This window comes from Pelobates fuscus, chromosome 5 (genome assembly GCF_036172605.1).
Source record: "Pelobates fuscus isolate aPelFus1 chromosome 5, aPelFus1.pri, whole genome shotgun sequence".
Classification (NCBI taxonomy): domain Eukaryota; kingdom Metazoa; phylum Chordata; class Amphibia; order Anura; family Pelobatidae; genus Pelobates; species Pelobates fuscus.
In genome coordinates this window covers 31,676,330-31,694,274 of record NC_086321.1, presented here as the reverse complement: position 1 = coordinate 31,694,274, position 17,945 = coordinate 31,676,330, and the positions used below count along the sequence as shown (strand labels likewise).

The 17,945-nt window shown below is 41.5% G+C and overlaps 1 protein-coding gene across 1 annotated transcript in view; it reads left to right on the top strand.

The window, feature by feature from the left end:
• ADGRV1 (adhesion G protein-coupled receptor V1) overlaps positions 1-17,945 on the top strand; it is a 441,777-nt gene that overhangs the window by 420,153 nt on the left and 3,679 nt on the right. The window contains exon 87 of the mRNA XM_063456378.1: positions 14,686-14,877. Within this exon, the coding sequence (XP_063312448.1) occupies positions 14,686-14,877 (192 nt within the window). The remainder of the gene's footprint in view (positions 1-14,685; positions 14,878-17,945) is intronic.

Here is a 17,945-nt window from a genome sequence, read left to right as displayed (position 1 = left end):
CAAGAAATAAATATATTTACAGGAAACCAAAGGAAAACGCAAAACAATATATATATATATATATATAGAAAGTAGAATTGACAGCACTCCAAGGACTTCTTCATAAAAAGTAACTTTTATTGTTCCAAATAAAATATCAACGTTTCAGTCTAGCGATTCTAGACTTTCATCCTGATGAAAGTCTAGAATCGCTAGACTGAAACGTTGATATTTTATTTGGAACAATAAAAGTTACTTTTTATGAAGAAGTCCTTGGAGTGCTGCCAATTCTACTTTCTATATTTTTGCCGATCAAGCACCGGGCATTCAATTGGAGCAAACAGTGAGTGCAGCACCTTTCGAATTTTTTTTTTATATATATATATATATATATATATATATATATATATATATATATATATATATATATATATATATACACAGATAAGGCCACAAAATATATACAATAAATCAAAATTAGCACTAATCGTGCAGGCAACAAATATTGAAACAGTCCTTTGGTATAAGGGTAGGATTGTGCAGCTACCACGATTATCAGGTAGGCACAGGTCCAGAGTCACAAGACAACTATAGTGACATCAAGATCCAGAGGAAAATCAATGAACAAGTCTGCAGGGACAGGATCACTGGTAGTAAAGCCGGAACCACGGAACCAGAACACAGGATCAGAGGACACAATAACGAAGGACCAGGAGGACACAATAACGCAGGATCAGGAGGACACAGGATGAAAACCAGGAGACACAGGACACAGGAATCAGGACCAATTCACAGTATACAGGAGCCAGGAGCCAAGAACACAGGAAACCAGGGAAACAGGAAACAAAAGGCAATGGTCTGGCAAGGAGTGAGGGGAGAACCCAAACTAAATAGGTGCTAAACAAGGACCAGGTGAAGTGCTTAATGAAAAGAAATCAGGAACAGTGCCAAACAGAAACAGTGGTGAGTATGAGTACTGCACGAGGGCAAATCAGCTAAGGAGTGTCGTGACAATAATATTGTAAAGCGCTATGGAATCTGTTGGTGCTAAATATGGCAATAATAATAATAGTAATCTAGTAAATCATAAGATGGTATGGCAAACTTTCTGCTGAAAGAGGAGTGATGATTTGGCCAAACTGTGGCAGTGGCCAAACTGGGCAAGCTTGTCTCTGTGGTAGCGCAGTACAAAGTGGTGCTGTGCCTTTCATATCATTAGAGCAATTTTCTGCTGGTTCTGAACATTATAGAGATCAAGTGAAGCTCCTGGAGTAGACCTATAGTGTACTTGAAGCAGGTTTTCTTTTTCAGTATCATGGATATCTTTCCATATCACCTCGTTCACAAGATGTATTGACATTGTATTGTATTGAATGTGTCATCGGATAAATGTAATTCATAACAGCTGCTCAAACGTAGGTTTAAGGTGAGAAACTTAGACATAGACATATAGAAAGTTTAGACATACGGGAGCATTTAGTAGTGACATGCTCTTCATCTTATGAGCTTAAAGGTGTCTTCTTTAACTAGAAGTGTGTTTCCACTGCCCCACTAGTGTGTACTCGTAAAAGATATATAGAAGGCGTTATGCCTGAAATTGTGGGAGGGATTTAATGCCTATTTAAACCCTGCGTTCCCCCCACTCACCTGTCTGCGACGATTTCGGAAATTCACTTTCATTTCCGTTTTCACAGACCTCTGACGTCAATCTGCCGCGACGCTCGTACACAGCCCGCCGGTTTCCGTGAGCGTCTTTCATCCGCATGGAGGCCATTCGGCGGTTCGCCTCAAACCGTGAGTCCATTCGTATTCATCTTCCTTTCCACATACGTTCCTTTCGCATTTTTCATTCCACGACGTGTAACGCTCTGTATGGCTTCCTGCACACATTTCCTTCTCTCTAGCTGCCTGTTAAACCTGCAACCCCCCATCTTCTTCCTACACGTGTCCCCTTCTCCTCTCCTCGTTGGGGCCACCACTCGGTTCCACGAGCGTTCCGTTGGAGAATCTCTTCTGTCTCCTCACCTCCTCATTCCCGGAGGGGTTAGGAGATCCTGAGACGGATTAGAAACCCAATCTTTCTTTTGTGCACACTGGTTTCATATCTCACCCTAATTTTTCTCCATTAACCGGAGCTCCTAGAAGTGAGGGCAGGCTTTGGATAAAATAGCTGATCTCCAATTTGTATTCTCCCCAAGGAGTCTTCCTTTACTTAGACGTTGAGCACCTCATCCCCTGCCTCCCCCTTTGTGTCTATTTTTCATACCGTCCTCGGGCCCCGTCGGCTGCCCAGATCCTCCGAGACTGAGCTGGAACGAAACACACTTTGCTTCCTTCTTTGTGCAGTACCTACGTTTTAGGTATCCCAGGCTACCTGAGATTGATGGGAGTTATTCTCACGGGTAGCAAGCTTGCTCTGCATCTATCTTAAATAATTCTGTCCACAAATATCTATTTATTTTTATGGTGTAGTTTGTGCTGCTATCGTGCTGAAGGGAATCCACTAAAGGGCTCTCTACTTAAATGTCATTGAACACATTACTGTTATATTTCCAGGAAGACGCTAAAGCCTTTAACATTACACTTCAGCTCACTTCTGCCTCTACCCAAGTTTACCATTTCGTCCACAGTTTTGATTTTATTTCCCTCTGTCCAGGGCTGCATTACACAAATTGCATAATTAAAGCTCTCTACACAAAAAAAAAAAAAAAAAATTTATAATGATATAATGATTCCGTGTTTATATTAATACATTATCCCTGACGTTCACGTACGCATTCATACGCAGATATGCACACTGACATACGGATATGCAGGGACACGCATTGGCGGTTTCGGACATTTGCCTGCTCGTTTGCTTATGGCTAAATTTTTGGTTAATTGGCTATTCTGACTTTCTTTCACCTGCTCTTCGTTGTGAGGGTCTTCTAAGCAATGTGGGTACACAGCACGCGGTGCGTTGTCTCTACCAGCCCTAATTCATCCTCAGTCAGCGCGGCAATTTGCGTTACGTGTAAAACCCGGCGTACTCCTACGCAGACCAGCACTTGCGTTATTGGACAAATGCGTCTACTTTCATATTGCAGTTCTGGGGAGCGAGCCTCGGCTAAGGCACGTACGCATTTAACAATACTACGAACATATATGTATTACGACAACTGATGTACACGTTTATTCGCATTGCATTTCGACTCAAGGCCACGGTCTGGCACCACGAGCCCCGAGGGCCATACATACGATCATACACGCATTCTAGTTCATACGTCCCGACCATCCGGACCCCACATGCTCGCTGGGCACTCCAGTTTCGCTCAGAACGTACGATCCTACCTCATCGCTACCCACGTTTCGCTCTGTAGCATGTCCTCTCTCACTACCCGACCTTCCATCTTAGTTAGCAACTGCTGGCTGTTAGGTTCCTAGGTGTCCACTAGTTGTTATTTCCCCTGGCTTCTTCGCCATAGGTTAGTGGTCCCGCGAGGCCAACACCCATCCTCATACTCGGAGGTACTATGTCCCTCGGGCCAAATCATAGTTAGTCGCCTCGCATTGTGGCATAGAGAGGGCCTCATCCGTCACTCCCATTCTATCTTATGTTTCACTGTCACCGAGAGGCCGACACCCCGCCACCTCATTCAGTGGCCACGCTACCCCCTCGCCCCAACGCATAGATAGAGCCTCTCAAGCCGCTTGGCAACTAGCAGGGCCTCACCTGTCACCAACCTAGTGTAATCGTTTCGCCGCATCGCGGCACTAGCTAGTCAGCCAGCACGCACGCGCTCACGCTCGCGCTCCTAGTAAGCTGGGGGGGGGGGGGCGGTACACCCCAGACCCGTCAAGCATAGTCACTATGTTTTAGATCCCTTAACCGCTTCAGGTATCCTAGCGCTTTATTTCCCGCCTTAGGTTCGATTGTGCGTTGCGTACTCCTACATTGATGCAAAACGGTATTTCAGTCCTATCTTACTCGGCTACTCCGGTGCTTTCTATACGTTATCTCTTACGGGCAATGGGTCTGCTAGACGCTTAGTGCTAAGCTGTTCGAGGATACCTGTGTATATATGGTTGTATATATTTATATATACATATATATGTTACCCCAACCTGTCGCTCGCTGGCGATCCTTAGGTACCACGTACACTACGTGCCCAGTCCAAGCTTGGAGACTCCAAGACCAGCGGTTCCTCCAACAACGTGTTTCGGGCATCTCTTGCTTATATTCCGTCAAATTGGTGTGTTGGGTCTCACGTTGCCCTCCGCATTGCACGTCGCACAGATTTGGCCTCGTATCGGACCATCGTCGGGTCCTCCAGGCGCTGACGTGACGTTCAGTGACTGCTTCTGGACTCATGTATCACGGATATACCGTTTATTTGTTCACAACGTTTTGGCGGCACTTTGGTACGCTGTGTTCTCAATTACCGTTTATCGACTCATACTATCACTCAGTTTTCACGTCGGCGTCGCTTATACGAGCTATGCAGGACAAGCTTTAGCGATCTGATCGGACCAGGTGAACGGAATTCCCACCTGTTTCATATCGTACACCGAGGCATCACTCCGCCTCCATTTTTGGCCAAACTAATATTATTCGAATCCTTATCTGCTAATTAGGGACTTGTCTGCACGCCCGACATTCACGGGGTCCTCCATGCGCTGTCAATTCATTCGTCACGCATTTGTTGTCGTTCACGCTTCTCTTTATGTAAGCTTAAGTAGCTCATCGGGAGTTACTTTCGGTCATGCTGGATGTTCAGATTCAAGGCGTAACACCTCATGCATCCTGTAGTTCAATCCTTTACGTTCTCATGCCTACCAAATAACCGCTATAGGGTACTTGCTATACGAACACATATCGTCTTCAAATTTTGTCAAAGCTCCTCTTCAGGTTCCTCTCTCGTGCAAACACTTCCCTACGGTGGGTCACGGTTTTTGCATTCTATGCTTCGTTTCACGTCACGGCAGTTTCTTCAGGCGCCTGTTATAGTCCTTTTTCGCTATGGTTTAATGCAGGTAATCGCACGTGTTCGGTCAGGTTAATCACTTTTCCACAAGAGGTTATACCCTGCCACGCTTAGATGGTACAAGTCCACATGGCCTAAATCGTAGGTAGGGCTTCTCTCAAACACAGGGCTACTGGCACGGCCTCAACTCTTACGGGATAGTCCTTATCTTCACCTATTGGTTCCCATTAGCTAGCAGCTCAACTACACGAGAAAGCTCAATGAGCTTCTGAGTTTTGCATAATTTAAACCTATTACATTTCCTTCCTCCTCACAGCACGCTACAAGAAATAGCTCCAGGTATCGTATTATCTTTAATAAACACTAACCCTGACGTCTCAAGTTCCCCTGCAGTTTCCTCCGCTTTAGCCACTTCCGAAGTCCTGATGTCGGACCTTGCTTAAACGTAACGGTTGAAATAAAAGAACACGCAGTCCACATTTCCTCTGCAGGTCAAAAAAGGTATCAATCATGCCTGTAGTTAGTCTACGCAGGTAAGATTTGTCCACTAATACTAAGCAAACGTACTCTACGGCTTTCGATATGTGTAAGTATTGTATGTGGTTTCAAGATGCTAATGCGTTCCGATTATAATGGTTGCACGTACAATTTTTGCACATCTCTCAAACAGTTCATGCTATACATTCGCTCCTTGTTTGTTAGTCTTGGCCTCAATCCAAAGTTCCTTCTCGGTACATTCATTCCGTGTTAGGGCCGCCTCAGCAGCCTCAAGTCATCCAGTTCCAACTCATCTTGTAGAGAAGATGGGTCGCTGGTAGTCCTCGGCATACAACCGGTTCATTCCAAATCCAGAAAGAAATCAGGCTCGCTTTCTATAATATGTCTAAGTGTTTTGTTATGTCTAATAAATGTCACACATTTTTTGGCCCTCTTTTGCAGGCCTAACCTCACGTCGGTTTCGGCACACCTCAACCGACTCTCATATATTAAAATTACACACAGTTTTAATGTGCGCCCCTTCCATAATCCCGTACACAAATAGAAGGCGTTATGCCTGAAATTGTGGGAGGGATTTAATGCCTATTTAAACCCTGCGTTCCCCCCACTCACCTGTCTGCGACGATTTCGGAAATTCCCTCCCACCACACCCTTTTCATATATCTTTATACCTGGGTGGGCCCTCTTTTGCAGGCCTAACCTCACGTCGGTTTCGGCACACCTCAACCGACTCTCATATATTAAAATTACACACAGTTTTAATGTGCGCCCCTTCCATAATCCCGTACACAAATATATATATATATATATATATATATATATATATATATATATATATATGGCTCTGCTGATTGTTGAAAAACTGTCCTTAAAATGAAAATGTCAAGTATACTTCTCATTCAAAAATGGTTAACTGAGTACTGCTAGACTTTGTGGTACTCCGAATGCCAAGAAATATTAATAATATAACATAGTGCAGAATTCTAAAGAACAGAAGTTAAATAAAAATAAGGTATATGTACAGAACACTAACAAACAAGGAGCTATATAAACTAGCTCCAGTGTGGATAGCCTCCGGGTCCGTTAAGGCGACCCACCCCTATATGGAACAAACGTCCACTCCTAAGGGAAGCATATAAAATGAAAAATAGAGTAGCACAGTTTAAAATAGTATTACAATTCCAGTAACAATTTTGTACTTACAAACATGGAGCCCCTATGGCTCTATGGTAGCGTGTTACGCAGTTTGGGACTGCATTCACTCTTGCTGTATAAGCAGGCTCATGAAACCAGGATCCAGGATAATAAAATAACACATTTATTAATGGTAATTAGCAATGTGTTGTCACTGGTTCACTTGTATCTGCTTATATACTCTTCTAATGAGGGAATAGTAATCGGATGTTTAAGCTTTTGTGACGTAATTACCACCAAGTTTCTGTGGAGAGAAACCACGGCGGATTCTCTCACCTGGAGCTCCGTCGTGTTGTAATTAATTGCGCTCATATGTTGCTTCTGTGAGTGTCAAACCTCCTTCTGGGATGGTAATGACATCATATCTTTCTACATTGCTTGCGTCCTTTGAATCTTCGACCGTAGTAGATGCTCTTTTTTCCCAGACCAAACTTGAGTCTCAATATATTCCTATTAGTTCGACAAAGCAAATGTATAACGGGCATAAGGTTATGAAATATGACTCCAAAATGTACAGACAATATATCAATTAAAAAGAAAAGAAAGGAAAGAGAACTTGGATTAAGACGTATAAAAAACAATTGCAATCATATAAAGTGAAAGGTTGCAACTGTTGTAATATATAAAGTGCAAAACAGACTGCATCATAGTTTCCAATAACATCTTCCTAAATATCGTTACAATATATCTCAATGTACTTTGAAACATGTTTTGACCTGTTTCTTCAAGGTTTCTAAATCAGCAGAGCTTATATAAACACATTATGTTTGAAATATTTTAGATTAAGTTGAGGCAATAGCAGCAATTGTAATATAGAAAAAACTTTGGAGAAATTATGAGAAGGACAATATAGAAACATAGAAACATAGAATGTGACGGCAGATAAGAACCATTCGGCCCATCTAGTCTGCCCAATGTTCTAAATACTTTCATTAGTCCCTGGCCTTATCTTATAGTTAGGATAGCCTTATGCCTATCCCACGCATGCTTAAACTCCCTCACTGTGTTACCACTTCAGCTGGAAGGCTATTCCATGCGTACACTACCCTCTCAGTAAAGCAATACTTCCTGAGATTATTTTTAAACCTTTGCCCCTCGAATTTAGGACTATGTCCTCTTGGTGTGGTAGTTGATTTTATTTTAAATATAGTCTCCTCCTTTACTGTGTTGATTCCCTTTATGTATTTAAATGGTTCCATCATATCCCCCCTGCCTTATCTTTCCTTCAAGCTATACATGTTAAGTTCCTTTAACCTTTCCTGGTAAGTTTTATCCTGCAGTCCATGAACCAGTTTAGTAGCCCTTCTCTGAACTCTCTCTAAAGTATCAATATCCTTCTGGAGATACGGTCTCCAGTACTGCGTACAATACTCCAAGTGAGGTCTCACCAGTGTTCTGTACAATGGCATGAGCACTTCCCTCTTTCAACTGCTAATACCTCTCCCTATACAACCAAGCATTTTGCTAGCATTTCCTGCTGCTTCATTACATTGTCTGCCTACCTGCAAGTCATCAGAAATTAGCCACCCCTAAATCTCTTTCCTCAGATGTTGAAGTTAGGACTCTATCAAATATTCTGTACTCTGCCCTTGGGTTTTTACATCCAAGATGCATTATCTTGCACTTATCCACATTAAATGTCAGTTGCCACAATTCTGACCATTTTTCTAGTTTACCTAAATAATTTGCCATTTGGCTTATCCCTCCTGGAACATCAACCCTGTTACATATCTTAGTATCATCAGAAAAAAGACATACCTTACCATCAAGACCTTCTGCAATATCACTTATAAAATATTAAAGAGAATGGGCCAAAGTGCAGATCCCTGAGGTATGTAGAGTTTTTGAAAAATGTCACAATTAATTTTATAGTTTCAAAACATATTTCAACTTATTTGAATCGAACCCTCAAAGGGGAAGTGCAGATATATTTGCAAAATCTTCTAGAATAAATAGTTACAATAGCAGCAATTCTAATATAAAAATAGGGGAAAAGGAAGAATAAGACAGCCAGGAGACACTATGTTTGTCGTATCCTTTTTGTATGCTGTGGATATGTTTTCCAATTCTAACAAGTAACACGTGCTAACTAAAGCTAAGTGCTACCAAGTGAAGTGATAAAACAAAAAAGAAGCAGCTTGATGCGCGTTTGGGCGTGTCAGCATGCCGTCGTCAGGAGCAGTGCCAGAGCACTTAGCTTTAGTACGCACTAGTTTTTTACTTTATTTCAGACAGGGAGATTGGTTCAGGTAAGCATTAGTGGGTTATCCATGTACTGAGGTATTATAGGGATAGACTCTTAGAGGTTTGTTGGTTCTATTATAGGGATAGACCCTTAGAGATGTGTTTGTTCTATTACAGGGATAGACTTCTTAGAGGTTTGTTGGTTCTTTTATCAGGATAGACCCTTAGAGGTTTGTTGGTTCTATTATCAGGATAGATCCTTAGAGGTTTGTTGGTTCTATTATAGGGATAGACCCTTAGAGGTTTGTTGGTTCTATTATAGGGATAGACCCTTAGAGGTTTGTTGGTTCTATTATCGGGATAGATCCTTGGAGGTTTGTTGGTTCTATTATCGGGATAGATCCTTGGAGGTTTGTTGGTTCTATTATAGGGATAGATCCTTTAGAGGTTTGTTGGTTCTATTATAAGGATAGACCCTTAGAGGTTTGTTGGTTCTATTATAGGGATAGATCCTTTAGAGGTTTGTTGGCTCTATTATAGGGATAGACTCTTAGAGGTTTGTTGGTTCTATTATAGGGATAGACCCTTAGAGGTTTGTTGGTTCTATTATAGGGATAGACCCTTAGAGGTTTGTTGGTTCTATTATAGGGATAGACCCTTAGAGGTTTGTTGGTTCTATTATAGGGATAGATCCTTATAGGTTTGTTGGTTCAATTATAGGGATAGAACCTTAGAGGTTTGTTGGTTCTATTATAGGGATAGACCCTTAGAGGTTTGTTGGTTCTATTATAGGGATAGACCCTTAGAGGTTTGTTGGTTCTATTATAGGGATAGATCCTTTAGAGCTATGTTGGTTCAATTATAGGGATAGACCCTTAGAGGTTTGTTGGTTCTATTATAGGGATAGACCCTTAGAGGTTTGTTGGTTCTATTATAGGGATAGACCCTTAGAGGTTTGTTGGTTCTATTATAGGGATAGATCCTTATAGGTTTGTTGGTTCAATTATAGGGATAGAACCTTAGAGGTTTGTTGGTTCTATTATAGGGATAGATCCTTTAGAGCTATGTTGGTTCAATTATAGGGATAGACCCTTAGAGGTTTGTTGGTTCTATTATAGGGATAGACCCTTAGAGGTTTGTTGGTTCTATTATAGGGATAGACCCTGTGAGGTTTGTTAGTTTGTGACTACTGGGGCTTGGCCCCCTTCTACCTCCCTCCCTTTTACCCCTAGCTATACCTGCCACTGTTATACGTGCTAGGGTTGTGCTGAGCTTTAGTTCTGACATTTGGTTTACGTTTTGACACCTCAGCCTGATGTGTCTTTGTTGTCGGACCTAGGTTCTCTCATTCACCTTCCAGCTGTATACTCTAGTTTCTCCCTATTTACTGATTTTTTTTTATCCACCTATTTGTTTTGTTACCCTTAGAATCATTAAAGGTAGGGCGTCCCTTAAATTTTCCTATACATTACTGTGGGTTATTCCCCATCTACTGCGAGAGTGGCAGTGGACTTTATTGGGAGCTAATCCACCAGGCCCTTCATGTTAGTTTTGGGAATTCTGGATCAGCTCCCATGTAATTATTTTCTTTTCTTACTTTGAATACATACTTATATCGCTGTGAGTTCAAATGCAGAATTAAAAGTGAAAGCACAGATTTCTTTTTTACATTAGTAAACAAAAGCAGTGGAGGCACAGAAGTTCCCCAGCTGTCTCCTCTTAAGTATTTGGAATTATATGAACATATCTGGTGTTTGTGCTGCAGGCAAAACTCTGACCTTTCACAATGCTTAGAGACAACATGAAAAATTACTCATTTATTTTCAGTTTCACTGTTGGTCTGACATATTATTCTTAATGATAGCCATTACTCGGCTTACAATCAACAGGTTTGTATGCACTCTGGAAAGTACCTGTGTGTAAATAATCTCCTCTTCTTTGAGCCTTATATAAAAATAGAATTTCAGGGAAATCTGCTGCTGTCTGTAAGTAGATACCAGTGTAATTGCAGTGTACGAGGAAACGTGTAAATATTGTTAGGGGAACTTTGAGGCTTTATTTAACATTTCTAATTATAGAAAGTCTTATTCTCTACAGTATAACATATGAGTAATCTTTAAAATCCTAATGAGTTGTGCGAGGAAAAATTATATTTTTAGGAATTTTATCATGGTAAGAGCAGATGGCCAGAAGCAGAGACATTGTCCTGCAGAATATTCGTTGATCTCCATCAGGGCCGGACTGGGATAAAAATTCGACCCGGGCATTTTTTTATCAGAGCGGCCCACTAAGAAGGGGCGGGGCAGAGAGGGTGTGTTTTGTCGTCACTAACGACAAACACGCCCCCTTCTCAAAGTGCAGGCCAGGGCAGACCATGCGCAGAGCTCTGCTAAAGATCTCTAGCATGAGAAAAAAGCCCTGTATTTGTTCTGCACAGTGCAAGCAAATTTAATAACATGCTTGCACTGTGTTTCCTTGCAACTTGTCTCTGGTGTCTCTATAAATGGATACCAGGAGACAAAAATGCCAGGAAAGAGTATCGTGCTGTGTTTGGAGCCTGCTTGTGGGATTGTGTGTGTGTGTGTATAGAGTGAGCTGATTGTGGTGTGGTATTGTGTAATAAGGTCGGTTTTAGTCGTGTTGTGTTTGTGGTGTAATGTAATGCATATGTGGCTAGGGGCTGTAGAGAATGTGTGTATAGGGGATGTAGCAAGTGTGTGCATACAGGCTATAGTGTGTGTGTATATGTGATGTAGTGTTTGTAGAGAGTGTGTGTTTAGGGGTGTAGTATGTGTTTGCTTACAAGGAATCTAGTGTGTGTATAGGGGATCCAGAGTGTGTATGTCAGGAATGTAGTGTGCGTGTGTACATATATATATATATATATATATATATATATACATATATATATATATATGTTTGGAAGTATTGTGTATGTGTGTGGTGCAGTGTGTTGGGGAGGTTCTGTGTGTATGTGAGGGGTGCAGTATGTGTGTATAATGGATGCTGTGTATGATGTGTGTGAGGGTGCAGTGTGAGGGTGCTGTGTGAGAGTGCTGTGTATGATGTGTTTTGTGATAGTGCTGAGTGTGATGTGTGTGAGTCCTGAGTGTGATAGTGCTGTGGATGATGTGTGTGAGTGCTGAGGGTAATGCGTGTGAGAGTGCCGAGTGTGATAGTGCTGTGGATGATGTGTGAGAGTGCTGTGTGTGATGTGTGTGAGAGTGCTGTGTGTTATGTGTGTGAGTGCTGTGTGTGATGTGTTTTGTGATAGTGCTGAGTGTGATGTGTGTGAGAGTGCTGTGTGTGAGAGTGCTGAGTGTGATAGTGCTGTGGATGATGTGCGTGAGTGCTGAGTGTGATGTGTGTGTGAGTGCTGTGTATGATGTGTTTTGTGATAGTGCTGAGTGTGATGTGTGTGTGAGTCCTGAGTGTGATGTGTGTGAGAGTGCTGAGTGTGATAGTGCTGTGGATGATGTGCTGTGAGTGCTGAGTGTGATGTGTGTGATAGTGCTGTGTATGATGTGTTTTGTGATAGTGCTGAGTGTGATGTGTGTGAGAGTGCTGTGTGTGAGAGTGCTGAGTGTGATAGTGCTGTGGATGATGTGTGTGAGTGCCGAGTGTGATGTGTGTGAGAGTGCTGTGTGTGAAAGTGATGTGATGAGTTTGAGAGTGCTGTGTGTGATGGGAGTGAGAATGATGGGAGTGAGAGTGCTGTGTGTGATGTGTTTTGTGATAGTGCTGAGTGTGAGGTGTGTGAGAGTGCTGTGTGTGAGAGTGCTGAGTGTGATAGTGCTGTGGATGATGTGCGTGAGTGCTGAGTGTGATGTGTGTGAGAGTGCTGAGTGTGATGTGTGTGAGAGTGCTGTGTATGATGTGTTTTGTGATAGTGCTGAGTGTGATGTGTGTGTGAGTCCTGAGTGTGATGTGTGTGTGAGTCCTGAGTGTGATGTGTGTGAGAGTGCTGAGTGTGATGTGTGTGAGAGTGCTGAGTGTGATGTGTGTGAGAGTGCTGAGTGTGATGTGTGTGAGAGTGCTGAGTGTGATAGTGCTGTGGATGATGTGCGGTGAGTGCTGAGTGTGATGTGTGTGATAGTGCTGTGTATGATGTGTTTTGTGATAGTGCTGAGTGTGATGTGTGTGTGAGTCCTGAGTGTGATGTGTGTGAGAGTGCTGTGGATGATGTGTGTGAGTGCCGAGTGTGATGTGTGTGAGAGTGCTGTGTGTGAACGTGATGTGATGAGTTTGAGAGTGCTGTGTGTGATGGGAGTGAGAATGATGGGAGTGAGAGTGCTGTGTGTGATGGGAGTGAGAGTGATGGGAGTGAGAGTGCTGTGTGTGATGGGAGTGAGAGTGCTGTGTGTGATGGGAGTGAGAGTGCTGTGTGTGATGGGAGTGAGAGTGATGGGAGTGAGAGTGCTGTGTGTGATGGGAGTGAGAGTGCTGTGTGTGATGGGAGTGAGAGTGCTGTGTGTGATGGGAGTGAGAGTGATGGGAGTGAGAGTGATGGGAGTGAGAGTGCTGTGTGTGATGGGAGTGAGAGTGATGGGAGTGAGAGTGCTGAGTGTGATGGGAGTGAGAGTGCTGTGTGTGATGGGAGTGAGAGTGCTGTGTGTGATGGGAGTGAGAGTGCTGTGTGTGAATGTTAGAAGGGATTGAGTGTTGGGGGGGTAAAATAAAATGTAGCATTATGCCCCCCCTCCCTTCTTACCTGTAGCCTGGGAGGTGGGGGGGGGGGGACCGGCACGCTGGTGAGTGGGAGAGGGGACCGGCACGCTGGTATCTTCCCTGGCGGTCCAGTGGGTGAGTGAACTTTAGCCTGCGAGGCTAGAGTTCACTCTCGCGAGATCCGGTCGTTGCCATGGCAACGCGCCGGATCTCGCGAGAGGAACCCGGCGGAGCTGCAAGATAGAGCTCCGCCGGGTCCTCTCCCTCCCTCCCCAGCCGCATGTCTTTCCAAGTGGGCCGGTGAGGGAGATCATTGATCTCCTCACCGGCCCTTCATTGAAAACAGCGGGGCCGGCGCTCAGATAGTGCCGGCCCTGCATAGAACGGCAGGGGAGATCCTGGGACCTTCCCCTGCCGGCCTCGGCCCATGGCCACCGCGGCCCACCGGGCATTTGCCCGGTGTGCCCGATGGCCAGTCCGGGCCTGATCTCCATAATCGAGCACAGAATGGGTCATGACAGAGAAGAGAAGGCTGATAAAAGCCAGTAAAGCACTATAAAAGGCACATTAAAACATACCCAGTCAATGAGTCAGCACATATGCAAGTTGGAGAAAGGTCAAACACAAGCTATCTAACAGAGAACCGAAAGATAGGATACAAAATTACTTGCAACACACTTCACAATGCACCACCGAACCTATGACAGTGTTGTCAGAAGCACAATGTTTTCCTGGAATATCCCTTCTTTGCAGATATGGGAAATACATGAAAACTAATCTGATATGTTATGTAGAATTCATTTGCTGCAGTCAGAAAATGAAGTAATTATGCAAGCCACTTTTTGGGGATCCCCCCATGTTTGATTGACAACCCTCCTGCAGCACACAAAATCTACAAACTGCTGAAAATAACTTTTCATGCAATGCATCACATTATGTTGTAGTGTATATGCATTCAGCTGATCATCCATCCAACGTCCAATCATCCATCTGTCCGTCCAATCATTCATCTGTCCAATCATCCGCCCACCCTTCCTTACATCCATAAATTGAGCTTCTATGCATTCATCTATATACATGAACTAGTAATAACAACTTGTAAACTCTCTTTTCTACTACATGCTTGACTTTTTCTCATTTATTTTTGTTACTATCATCTGTACAACAGGATCTAACAATCTAACAATTTTTATTCTAGGGCCTTTATGTCTTTGTGGTCTACTTTATCCTTCACAATCAGCTGTGCTGTCCAGTAAAAGCCAGTTACAATGTAGAAGTGGATGGACACAGAAGTCCAGCTTCTGCTATTTTCACTCCTGGCGGTGGGATGATTGCACCAGGAGGAGAGATCAACAAGTCCACACAGAACCTTATCAGTGCAATGGAGGAGGTAAATGGCGTCTCCAACTTATACATAATTTATAACAAAACAACACGGACACCCGTGGAAAAGTGATAAAAAACACAAAAACTTTAACTTAACTGATAGGTACACGGCCTCCCAGGGTTATCTCCCAGCTGATAACCAAATTGCAAGACTGTATAGTTGATGGGATATTTTGGGATATTGCTTGTGTACCTATAATAGAGGACAAAACATAGTGCAAATATTGCTACTAAAATATAATGAATATTGCCGGTGATCAGAATGCACTCACATATTCCAGAATAATAATGCGTGTTATAGGTGCCTCCCCTTGGTAGAAATGGGGGGTGTGTTCCTTTAAAATTCCCTCCTCAAGTGATAGCCGATAGGGTATCCAGGTCAGCATAGAATCTCACAAACAGCAACCAAAGGAATACTTAAAGGCGATTTATTCACTTGAAAAAAGGTTGAATTGAATAAAATAATAAAAACAAATAAGAAAGAGATGCTGGTCCTACGCGTTTCGTCCTTCTACAGCAAGGACTTCCTCAGGGACCTCTTTCAGTAAATCAAATTTTACAGGTACAAATAACAGCATCCTAAAAACACTAACAATAAAAAGCTATTATATAGGGCTAAGCCCTCCAAGTCATTGGTGGAATAGTGGGTGTCTTCTCCATGCCTGCTTCCGATTCGCCGAAAAACTTCTTTTCAGGTGTAGCTGTTTAACCGCAATGAGAAAAGCCGGGTCCGTTCGGAACTCCAAACACTTCCGCATTCGTCATGCGCCACGTCGTACGTCTTACGTCACGTGTATAATTGCCGGTCACGTGATCTTTATGCGTTCCATGCTCGGGAAGCAAAGATGGCTGTGCGTTCCACAGCATTTATAACGGCTTAAAGAGACATCTAATGTATAACTTAGGCACTAGAAATAAAAAACTGTTAGAATGTTTTCTTTGATCACATTGGAAAAAACCTTGATCTAAATATTGCATCCTCTAAATGAGATAATAATTTTAACCAGTTGAAAAGAATGAAAGGACTTCCCATCCAAGTCAATCATTCATTATATCAAGTATAATATTACTTAGTCATTAGTGATAATAATAAATGGATTTGTGCAATACCAATACTGTTAATTTTAATTTAATTATAATTTTACTTAATAACTAATGATACTGAATATAAATTCATACATTAGCAACAACATTTTTTTATATATATATCATATTAACCATCAACCATAATTACTTTGTCAATGATAATAGTGAATTAATATGTTAGTGACAATATTGTTATCATAATATCTATTAAAGTGACATTGTAGGATGAATTCACATTCTCAATTGTGAATTCATTTGAAATAAGTGACATAGAATGTCCTTTTTCCTAGATTCAAATTGCACATCCATATTGTGTAGAATAATTGAACAAATAATAAACCAATCAAAATTAAAATGACTATATCACCATTAATGTGAAGTGACATGAATATTCGTTTCTATATTCAATTACATATCCATATTGTGTAGAATCGTATAAAAGGTTGAACCTTTAATGTTCATTACAAAGGAAGGGGACATCAGAGATATACATTTTACTACTAAAATAGTGTTGTGTTTTACTGGATGTTCAAATTATATTACATTATATTTAGCTGTGTATTTGATTAAAGATATATACACTCAATTAATTCAAAAAACAGATGATATCCATGTCCACATTTAAACCCCTAGGCGTAAGAGTGCGCAACCTGTGAATCCAAAAAGATTCTCTTTGTGCCAATCTTTTCTCTTTATTGCCCCCTCTCCAGTGGGATTGGATTTGTTCTATCCCTATACAGCGTAGTCCCTTCAAACAAAAAGACGGGCAACTGTTACAATGGAGGGGGACTGAGTGGGTCTCCAATCGTTTCTTTATATTGTTTATATGTTCTAGGAGTCTTACTTTTAGACATCTTTTTGTGCGGCCAACATATTGTCTGCCGCATGGGCACTACGGGGGGGGACTACGCTGTATAGGGGGGGGACTACGCTGTATAGGGATAGAACAAATCCAATCCCACTGGAGAGGGGGCAATAAAGAGAAAAGATTGGCACAAAGAGAATCTTTTTGGATTCACAGGTTGCGCACTCTTACGCCTAGGGGTTTAAATGTGGACATGGATATCATCTGTTTTTTGAATTAATTGAGTGTATATATCTTTAATCAAATACACAGCTAAATATAATGTAATATAATTTGAACATCCAGTAAAACACAACACTATTTTAGTAGTAAAATGTATATCTCTGATGTCCCCTTCCTTTGTAATGAACATTAAAGGTTCAACCTTTTATACGATTCTACACAATATGGATATGTAATTGAATATAGAAACGAATATTCATGTCACTTCACATTAATGGTGATATAGTCATTTTAATTTTGATTGGTTTATTATTTGTTCAATTATTCTACACAATATGGATGTGCAATTTGAATCTAGGAAAAAGGACATTCTATGTCACTTATTTCAAATGAATTCACAATTGAGAATGTGAATTCATCCTACAATGTCACTTTAATAGATATTATGATAACAATATTGTCACTAACATATTAATTCACTATTATCATTGACAAAGTAATTATGGTTGATGGTTAATATGATATATATATAAAAAAATGTTGTTGCTAATGTATGAATTTATATTCAGTATCATTAGTTATTAAGTAAAATTATAATTAAATTAAAATTAACAGTATTGGTATTGCACAAATCCATTTATTATTATCACTAATGACTAAGTAATATTATACTTGATATAATGAATGATTGACTTGGATGGGAAGTCCTTTCATTCTTTTCAACTGGTTAAAATTATTATCTCATTTAGAGGATGCAATATTTAGATCAAGGTTTTTTCCAATGTGATCAAAGAAAACATTCTAACAGTTTTTTATTTCTAGTGCCTTATTATACATTAGATGTCTCTTTAAGCCGTTATAAATGCTGTGGAACGCACAGCCATCTTTGCTTCCCGAGCATGGAACGCATAAAGATCACGTGACCGGCAATTATACACGTGACGTAAGACGTACGACGT